Below are 10,240 nucleotides of genomic sequence, written 5' to 3'. Positions count from 1 at the left end.
CTATTTAAGTGGGTCCAAAAAAACACTCGAAAGTTGAACTTGTTGCATTAAATATACATTTAAAAAGTATGCTTGAGTGTACTTTGTTTTCACAAGGGATAGTCACTGACATGTCAATGAATCCCAACAGCAGTGTGAGAATGAAGGAACTGGAACTCCAGGAACAGTTTTCAGTTTTGCTGTAATTATGGATGCATATGAATGTCTTGACTCACAGCAACTTTATTTTCTCACTGACTCTGAGTTTCTGTGTGAGACTGACATCTAGTGGACTCTTAATATATGTGAATTTACAGACACACCTGTTTTGCACACGTCTCAAATACAGAATCAGGAAACTCAGTTCAGAGAAACTGAAACTTAAACTGATCTTGAGCTGTTTTTTGTGTCTCTCTATCAGTGTGTACATGCAGTGAAATGGCAGAAGTTTCAGAGGAGCAGTTCAGCTGTTCAGTGTGTCTGGATCTACTGAAGGATCCAGTGGGCATTCCCTGTGGACACAGTTACTGTATGAGCTGTATTACAGACTGCTGGGATCAGGATGATCAGAAGGGAGTCTACAGCTGCCCTCAATGCAGACAGACCTTCAGCCCAAGACCTGCTTTAAATAAAAACACCATGCTGGCTGAAGTGGTGGAGAAACTGAAGAAGACTAAACTTCAAGCTGCTGTTTCTGCTCACTGTTACGCTGGAGTTGGAGATGTGGAGTGTGACGTCTGTACTGGAAGAAAACACAAAGCCGTCAAGTCCTGTCTGGTGTGTCTGGAATCTTACTGTCAAACTCATTTTGAGCGTCATGAGGAGTTTCACACAAGAAAGCCACACAAAGTGACTGATGCCACTGGACGACTGCAGGAGATGATCTGTACTCAACATGAGAAGATTCTGGAGGTTTTCTGTCGGACTGACCAGCACTGCATATGTCTGCTGTGTACCATGGACGAACATAAAAACCACAACACTGTATCAGCTGCAGCAGAGAGAAAAGAGAAGGAGGTATAAACTGAATTTATTACACATTGATGTACTGAAGTTAAATGCTCACACTTCTGCTTCATGTTATTTCATGATCTCATACTGTAATAATCTGGTTTTAAAAACTGTATTACATTTATGTGATATTTATTTGTTTAACAGAGACAGTTGAAGGAGACACAGATACAATTGCAGCAGAGAATCCAGCAGAGAGAGAAAGATGTTGAGGAGCTGAGAGAGGCTGTGAAGTCTCATAAGGTGAGTTTTGAGCAGAAGAGAAGTTTGAGACTCAGTTGGGACTCTCCTCCAGTGCTGGAGTTCTTTCACTGTGTGATTGTAATGTGTGTGTAACAGCGCTCTGCACAGACAGCAGTGGAGGACAGTGAGAGGATCTTTACTGAGCTGATGCGCTCCATTGAGAGAAGCCGCTCTGAGGTGACACAGCTGATCAGAGGTCAGGAAAAGGCTGCAGTGAGTCGAGCTGAAGGACTCTTGGAGCGACTGGAGCAGGAGATTGATGATCTGAGGAGGAGAGACGCTGAGCTCCAGAAGCTTTCAAACACGGACGATCACATCCATTTCCTACAGGTAACAGAATGACAATTATCAGCTGAAATGCAAACTGGAATGTTGTCAGGAATTCAAGATTGTTGAATTCAAGAACGTTCTCATGTGTAAGTGGCAAATACAAGAATGTGTGTGAGAGAAGAGCTTTTTCATTTGTGCCTATTTTTCTGATTTTTCCTCTGTAGAGTTTTCAGTCTCTCTCTGCACCTCCTGAATCTACAGACAACATCACTGTCAGTTTTCTCTGTTCTTTTGATGGCGTGAGAGAATCTGTGTGTCAACTGAAAGACAAACTGGAGGATTTCTGTAAGGAGGAGATTGGAAAACTATCTGGTAGAGGTAAAACACTGGATATTTTTCTGCTCAGAAAATCTTAAGAGGATATCAGAAATATGTGAGGAATGGAGACAGGCATCATTTTCTCTGTACATGAAATTTACACTATCAATGTCTGTTAGTTTCCACAGTCCCACACATCAACATTGATCCCAGAACCAGGCAGGACTTCCTAAAATGTAAGTCTCTAAGGTGTCATTTTTGAGAGAAACAAAACTTCATTACATCAGATCCCTCGACAAACTTGTAGTGATTTAAACGCCAAGACAAGCAAACACTTTCAAATGTAACTGTTGAAGAATATGAAACTCACTGATGAGGAAACCAATGAAAAACAACACTTACTACTGTTCAAATAGTAGAGCAATATGTTCATTTAATGGTTTTCAGCGAAACTCAAATTGTGTCACCACATCCGTGTAGTGAGTAATAAACCCATTATGACTGAATGAAGCTTTGAGGCTGTGCAGTTACCAGAAATGTGATTTCAGTCAGGACATCTTCCATCAAATGAAAACTAACTTGAATACTGAATTAATATTTTATTGATAGGACAAATTTTAAGCATCTGTTGGTGTTGGTGGTATGGTTCTGCTCTGGGCAAACTCTCCGCCCATCCATACAGCCAAGCATGAATAGTTCAGGGAGAGCTGACTAACGTGACCAGCCTGAACTATTGCTACGCTTAATAATTACTGTAACAATAACTGCACTTGTGAGACACAAGAGGGTGAGATTAAAGAAACTGAGTTTTGTAAACTATGTGCGGGAGGAGCAAGTTCATATAATCCGACCAATCACATTGCTAGAGTAAGCGTATATAAACTGCTGCTTAACTCTATGTAGCGTGGAGTCTTCCGGCATGTGGCCCCGCCCATTACCCATGAACAGACCCATGCAAGTGACTCGGATCATCAGATGCAACTTCACTGCAAAGCATTCATCTTCATCAGAACATCTTTTCCACATAAATCATCTCGTTTTTCAACAGAAGCGGCCGCAGCAGCTCATTCGTTTTACAGCATTGACGGCGACCACTTTAAGTGTTATTTTTACTTTGTCTTTCTTCCTAATCTCTGTTCGCAGAAGCAGATTATTGCTCAAAGCTAATTCCACAAACTGGCTGCAGAGGTGCTGTATATATGTGAAACATCTCTCTATGACGGCTCATATGTTCACTTATCTAAATTTCCCACCCGGAGCGGCACGTTGCGTCAGTCCGAGTCCGAATGAATCTGTTCATGAATCTGAATTCAGATTGTAACCGTAAACTCAACATCAATATTTTAAGATTATTTTAACTTTCACAACTAAGAAAACACAACTGTCATTATAAATGTAACAAAATCAGCTCTATATTTTATGATTAGTTTCCTGCTGAACAAACTTTAAAGAGGTTTCAGAATGAAAGATTGTGCTTTAGGTGTATCAAGACAAAACTGTCCTTCAACACACTTCTTATTGTGTTCTGTTGACATTTCAATTATTTGTTGCTTCTTCTTAAACTCAAACATAAACTAAAGCAGTGTTTCCCAACCGCTGTGCCGCACACTATTGTGCCGTGAAAGATTGTCAGGTGTGCCACGTAAAATGATCAAATTCCACCAAATAAATAAATGCATGAAAATGTTTTTGCTTCACCAATAATGTCTTTGAGATTAAACAAGAAATATTAAAAACTGTCCAAATTTGTGAAGAGACATTGAATGTCTCATAATTTATTTTAAATTCACCAAGAAAACGCTTCGACCTAAACATAAACGAGTCCTTTTATTACTTTCTGCTATCAAAGCAACTGCAAACTTTTTTCTCTCTTCCAAATACATGTTTTCAATGTTTATTGTGCACATCTCCCGCTTTTTTACATGACAAACTGGTAAAATCGCCCCTCTGTGACGCTTTCTGTAACTCTTGTCATGTGGAGGGCGATGCAGCGCTTGACGTCTCGACTCAACTCATGTGAAATGCACTTTACAATGAGGAAAGAACATTATTGAAACTCAACATGATTATTATTTGTCTATTATTGTGGTCTTTTCTGATAAAAGTCATGTTCAGCAGTTGAAATACTGTAGGAAAATGATCCTGTAGATCTGATGTGTTTATAATTCTTCTACTGAAGTCAGTAGATTTGTAGTCATGCAAGTTTTAATAAAGGAGAAGGACGTTATTGAAACACTATTATTAGACTATTATTGTTGTGTTTTTGGATGAAGAATAATGCTCAGACTGAAGGAAGACTTTAGATCTGCTTTGTTCTTTTAATAATTAAACACTATAAAGTCTCTTGGCAGATTTTGGTCATGAACGACTCAAAATGATTCACTGATTCACTCATAGCACATAAGACGCTCATTTGTCGTCACCTAGTGACATTTCCAGAAGAAAATACTATTTTACATCTAATTCTGCACATTTGTAAACTTGAATAAACATGAATCACTAAAATAGCTGGAATTGGGGCTTTTAGCTTATTTTATTTTTTAAATATCCCCAGAAAAAATGTTGTTGGACCAGTGATTGTCTTCCCTTTTTCTCCCCTCATGAGTTTGCATCCCTGTAATTTGTTGTGGCATTGCAAGATCAAATCTACAAATTAGAAAAGAAGCAAATGTGTTGTTTTTTCATGATCTATTTAGTGTTCTTGTCACCTGTGACCTCACACAGAGTAGCCTACCCATGTGACATGTTTATTTGTTGTTGTTTTTGTATAGCTGAATTTCAAACATTACAAGTAAACACGCTACTAAGACGGACAGAAAACAAGTTCTTGAAAAGGACAGTTGATGGACACATACACAACTGTTACAAAAGATGCAAACACTAGAACCAAGGGGGTGCAAACTTTTGAACAGGATGATTTGTGTAAATGACAGAATATTTTGTGTAATGTAGCTTTTGAAGTAGAATATATCATCTTTTATCTCTTATATTTGTGTATATTCTGAAAGGAGTGTGAAAACGTTTAGACCTAAAACAAAAGTGGTTTTCAAACTTCTGCAATATATACACTCACCTAAAGGATTATTCAATTTCTCATTAATGCAATTATCTAATCAACCAATCACATGGCAGTTGCTTCAATGCATTTAGGGGTGTGGTCCTGGTCAAGACAATCTCCAGAACTCCAAACTGAATGTCAGAATGGGAAAGAAAGGTGATTTAAGCAATTTTGAGCGTGGCATGGTTGTTGGTGCCAGACGGGCCGGTCTGAGTATTTCACAATCTGCTCAGTTACTGTGATTTTCACGCACAACCATTTCTAGGGTTTACAAAGAATGGTGTGAAAAGGGAAAACATCCAGTATGCGGCAGTCCTGTGGGCGAAAATGCCTTGTTGATGCTAGAGGTCAGAGGAGAATGGGCCGACTGATTCAAGCTGATAGAAGAGCAACTTTGCCTGAAATAACCACTCGTTACAACCGAGGTATGCAGCAAAGCATTTGTGAAGCCACAACACACACAACCTTGAGGCGGATGGGCTACAACAGCAGAAGACCCCACCGGTACCACTCATCTCCACTACAAATAGGAAAAAGAGGCTACAATTTGCAAGAGCTCACCAAAATTGGACAGTTGAAGACTGGAAAAATGTTGCCAGGTCTGATGAGTCTCGATTTCTGTTGAGACATTCAGATGGTAGAGTCAGAATTTGGCGTAAACAGAGTGAGAACATGGATCCATCATGCCTTGTTACCACTGTGCAGGCTGGTGGTGGTGGTGTAATGGTGTGGGGGATGTTTTCTTGGCACACTTTAGGCCCCTTAGTGCCAATTGGGCATCGTTTAAATGCCACGGCCTACCTGAGCATTGTTTCTGACCATGTCCATCCCTTTATGGCCACCATGTACCCATCCTCTGATGGCTAATTCCAGCAGGATAATGCACCATGTCACAAAGCTCGAATCATTTCAAATTGGTTTCTTGAACATGACAATGAGTTCACTGTACTAAAATGGCCCCCACAGTCACCAGATCTCAACCCAATAGAGCATCTTTTGGATGTGGTGGAACGGGAGCTTCGTGCCCTGGATGTGCATACCACAAATCTCCATCAACTGCAAGATGCTATCCTATCAATATGGGCCAACATTTCTAAAGAATGCTTTCAGCACCTTGTTGAATCAATGCCACGTAGAATTAAGGCAGTTCTGAAGGCGAAAGGGGGTCAAACACAGTATTAGTATGGTGTTCCTAATAATCCTTTAGGTGAGTGTAGTTTGTGTAAATTATATTTTATTTGATCTTTTGTTTTTCACTATTTAACCACATTTGAGCCTTTTTTAATTGATAAATTCCACGTAGCGTATTCTATCATATAATGTCATATTTCATGTGTAATTATGAGTAGACTTGTCATGTCAGGAACACATTTTAACACAAAATTCACAACACTGGAACCTAAAATACAACATACAATCCCCACATCTCAACATTTAAAGGAATGTTCCGGGTTCAAAACAAGTTCAGCTCAATCAACAGCATTTGTGGCAGAATATTGATTATCACAAATATGAATTTGACTCGTCTCTCCTTTTCTTTATAAAAAGCACAAATGGAGTTTCCAGTGAGACACTTACAATGGAAGTCTCTGTAGTAACACTGAAGTGTATTTATTGGTTGACTGAGTGTTGAGTGAGTCCGAGTCTGAACTCGAGTACCCCGACTCAGACAACAGCTCGCTGTCTCGTTTAATGGCATCTTTTGGGGGTATTTGATCTCAGGTCAAGCCTCGAGCCCTTCAGCTCAGGACAGCGAGACACACACATTTACACGATCCTCAAAGCAGGATTACATGAACTTGTGAACTACTGAAATCTGTGTCCTACAGAGACAGAGTCACATTTGCCCAGATCACACAAGTGAATGAACTCAATCAAAAATCCAAATCAATCCTGATCAAATTCCACTCTTTTTGTCTCTTGTGCTCAAAAATAAACTCAATACTGACTCTGAATCGTAATCCAATAGTTTGTATATTTCATAAATTCAATTCACATTTTCACAAAGGTAATCTTTACTGAACACACTTGATACATTGAACAGGAGAAATGAAGAGTTCAGATACATGAAATATTCAAATAAATCTTTATTTTAATGTGTCAAATTCATAATTCCTCATTTCAGTGTGTTTTATCTTCATCAGATTTCCATCAGTTCACTCTGGATCCAAATACAGTGAATAAAAACATCAATCTATCTGCGGGAAACAGAGCAGCTACTTACACAGACACACTCCAGAAGTATCCTGATCATCCAGACAGATTTGATGTTTATAATCAGGTGTTGTGTAGAGAGAGTGTGTGTGGACGCTGTTACTGGGAGATTGAGTGGAGTGGTGTTTATGTGTTTATATCAGTGTCATATAAGAGCATCAGCAGGAAGGGAGATGGTTATGAGAGTTTATTTGGATATAATGATCAGTCCTGGGGTTTGTTTTGCTCTTCATCCAGATGTTCATTCAGTCACAATAACAAACTCACTGATCTCCCTGTAGTGTCCAGATCCTGTAGAATAGGAGTGTATGTGGATCACAGTGCAGGAACTCTGAGCTTCTACAGCGTCTCTGACACAATGACCCTCATCCACAGAGTCCAGACCACATTCACTCAACCTCTATATCCTGGATTTAGATTATTTTTATCATCAGTGAAGCTGTGTGATCTAACAGTGTAGATAATAAAGTGATTCTACACACAATACTGTTATATCACAACAATCATGAATAAAAACTACAGCTGAACTTCTGTAACAGAAACAGACATTTCTAGAGTACAAACATGTTCATCAGATGAATCTAATATTCATTCAAGTGTAAAAATAAAAACACAGATCACATGAGTATAGTGTGTGTTTGAGTCGGGGGAGTGAATGTTTTTCTGTGTGTTTATATAATTCATTTGAATTCAGTTTTATTACATTAGAAAAGAAATCATTTGTATTATTATTATTACTACACAAAGTAACTTGTCATTGAATCATCACACAAAGGGTTTATTAAAGACATCAAATATGTATTTGCACAAAACAATAAAACTCAATGGAAAATCCTTCATTATGTGTGTTTTTACATGTTTATTTCACCTGCACTGTCACAAATGCATTTCTAAAATGATTCATATTCCATACAGTCATAAAAACTGAAGAATTGCTCAAATCATGTTTAAAATGGTTATAGATGAAGTATAGCAGAAGTATACTCTTGTGAAAAAGAAGTGCACTTAAGTGTAAGTAGCACACATTGTTTGAAAAGTATACTTACAGGAAATAGAATTGAAATAAATGAATAGAATATTTCAGTGTTCTGGAAGGGAAAACACTTTCATGAGTGTGTTTGTAACATAGTTTGTTTGAATGTTCATTTAAGAGTATCATTTGAAATCATTATGTTTCAATGCTCTTTTAGTGCGTTTAAAGAATAGAATGAATTGGATTTATTGACTAGCATACTAAAACATATTTAAACAAAAGTATACTTCATAATCATTTCAACTTTAGTGTGTTACTTGAACTCAAATTACTTTCATACTTTCAAAGAACATACTTTTTTTAAATTATTATTATTGAATATTCTAAACATACAATATACTTGCAGTGAAGCCGAGTAAAAGTCCTGCTCAAGGGCATGTTGACCGATCTACCACCAGACCATTCAAATGTACTTTTTATTTACTTTTCTTTTTTCTACCCTTATCTTTGACCATCATTCTATCTCTCACACAACAACTCCATTCCCACTTGTGTCCAATTCCACATCCTAACCCTCAGCTCCCCTCAGCCCATCCCATCTATCTCTACTGGCCACCCCCTTTGGGTTTCTACACAACACGTATCTTTCAACTATGCTTTGATGTTTAACTACAATTTCAATCTATCTAATCCAACAAAATCCACAGATTGCCAGTTGAAAATAAATACTTGTACTAAAAGTTTTAGTATATTATTAATCGTCTGACCCGGTCTCTCCAGATCTCCTAACAGTATTATTTCAGCAGACCTTCCTACCATTCTGATAACTCCATGAAGGACATAACTCTACCATTCCAATTTACAATATCATTTAAGAAGAAAATACCTTTTCAAACATCTTTCCCATAAATACAGGTATTTTATCAAGCAGCACATTTGAGTTCAGCCGTATTATTTGTTGTAATATTTGTTCTATCTTTTCAGGGGGATGAAATTGAAATTGTAGCCAGCTCTGTAATGCTTGTTTGAAAAAGAGAGATACTTTGAAATATAAAACTTGAGTCATCGGCATACATATATAAATAAAATCCAGTCTAACTTTATCAAATGCCTTTTCAAAATCTGCTAGAAATACCATTCCTGGCTTCTTATATGTTTCATGATGTTCTATTATTTCTAGTAATTGTGGTATATTATCTCCAATGTATTGTCCATGTGTGAAACCTGTCTGGTCAGGATGAACAATACCTGGTAAAACCCTTTTAATTCGGAGTGCTCTGCATTTTGCATCACAACATTGAAGTGGAAGGGGCCTGCAGTTTTTTCCATAGACTGGGTCTTTATATTTGCCATCTGGATCTTGTTTTAATAATAGTGAAATCAGACCGTCCTGCTGAGTACCTGACAGACGACCGTTTCTATAGGAGTAGTTCAAACAATCTAACAATGGAGCTTTTAGTCAATCAAACAAACTTGATATTCCTCTACCGGAATGCCATCAAGCCCTGGGGTTTTTCCAGACTGAAAGGATTTAATAGCCTCAAAAAGTTCTTCCTCTGTAATTTGGCCTTCACACTGATCTTTCTGTCCATTTTTTATATTATTTGGAAAGAATTCCTTACCATAATCTTCATTCAGTGGGACAGGACGAGACGGAAAAAACAACATCTGCCTAAAATAATGAATGTCCTCTTTTAAGATCATAGATGACTCCATCTTCAGTTACGAGTTTCTGCTAATTCTTTTTTTAGCGTTCCTGTATTGGAGATTGAGAAAGAATTTTGTGCATTTTTCTCCATATTCCATCCAGTTTGCTTTATTTTTGTAATAGATTACATTCGATCCTTCTTGAAGAAGTTCCTCGAGTTCTTTTTGTTTTTCCTCGACCTTATTTTGGATCTCTGTCGTATTGTTTTTATTGCTATCTACCTGTACTATTAGTTCATGTGTTGTTAGTCTTGTTTTTTATTATTGATGATATTGACTATTTTACCCAATGCTGAATGCACTTGTTTACAAGGCCGTTACAAAAATAACAGACAGAGACACGTGGCATTAACAACTCAAACAGTGTTTATTTCAATCTCACATGTTTTATAATTGTAAAACATAAAATGTCAATATTGCTTCCAGTATATAGTCAAACATACAGTATGCAACAGAAGCGAGTACAC

At 37.7% G+C, this 10,240-nt stretch overlaps 1 protein-coding gene across 1 annotated transcript in view; it reads left to right on the top strand.

Annotated features, from left to right (window-relative positions):
• The first annotated feature begins 339 nt into the window (after window positions 1-339).
• Window positions 340-10,240, top strand: part of LOC127619542 (tripartite motif-containing protein 16-like) — a 171,110-nt gene continuing 161,209 nt past the window's right edge. The window contains exons 1-6 of the mRNA XM_052092399.1: window positions 340-996; window positions 1,138-1,233; window positions 1,330-1,563; window positions 1,728-1,881; window positions 2,001-2,057; window positions 7,024-7,160. Coding sequence (XP_051948359.1) covers window positions 418-996; window positions 1,138-1,233; window positions 1,330-1,563; window positions 1,728-1,881; window positions 2,001-2,057; window positions 7,024-7,160 — 1,257 coding nt within the window. The 5' untranslated portion in view covers window positions 340-417. The remainder of the gene's footprint in view (window positions 997-1,137; window positions 1,234-1,329; window positions 1,564-1,727; window positions 1,882-2,000; window positions 2,058-7,023; window positions 7,161-10,240) is intronic.

The sequence above is a fragment of the Xyrauchen texanus genome, chromosome 26, assembly GCF_025860055.1.
Source record: "Xyrauchen texanus isolate HMW12.3.18 chromosome 26, RBS_HiC_50CHRs, whole genome shotgun sequence".
In the NCBI taxonomy this organism is placed as follows: domain Eukaryota; kingdom Metazoa; phylum Chordata; class Actinopteri; order Cypriniformes; family Catostomidae; genus Xyrauchen; species Xyrauchen texanus.
This window is presented reverse-complemented; position numbering and strand designations above follow the sequence as displayed.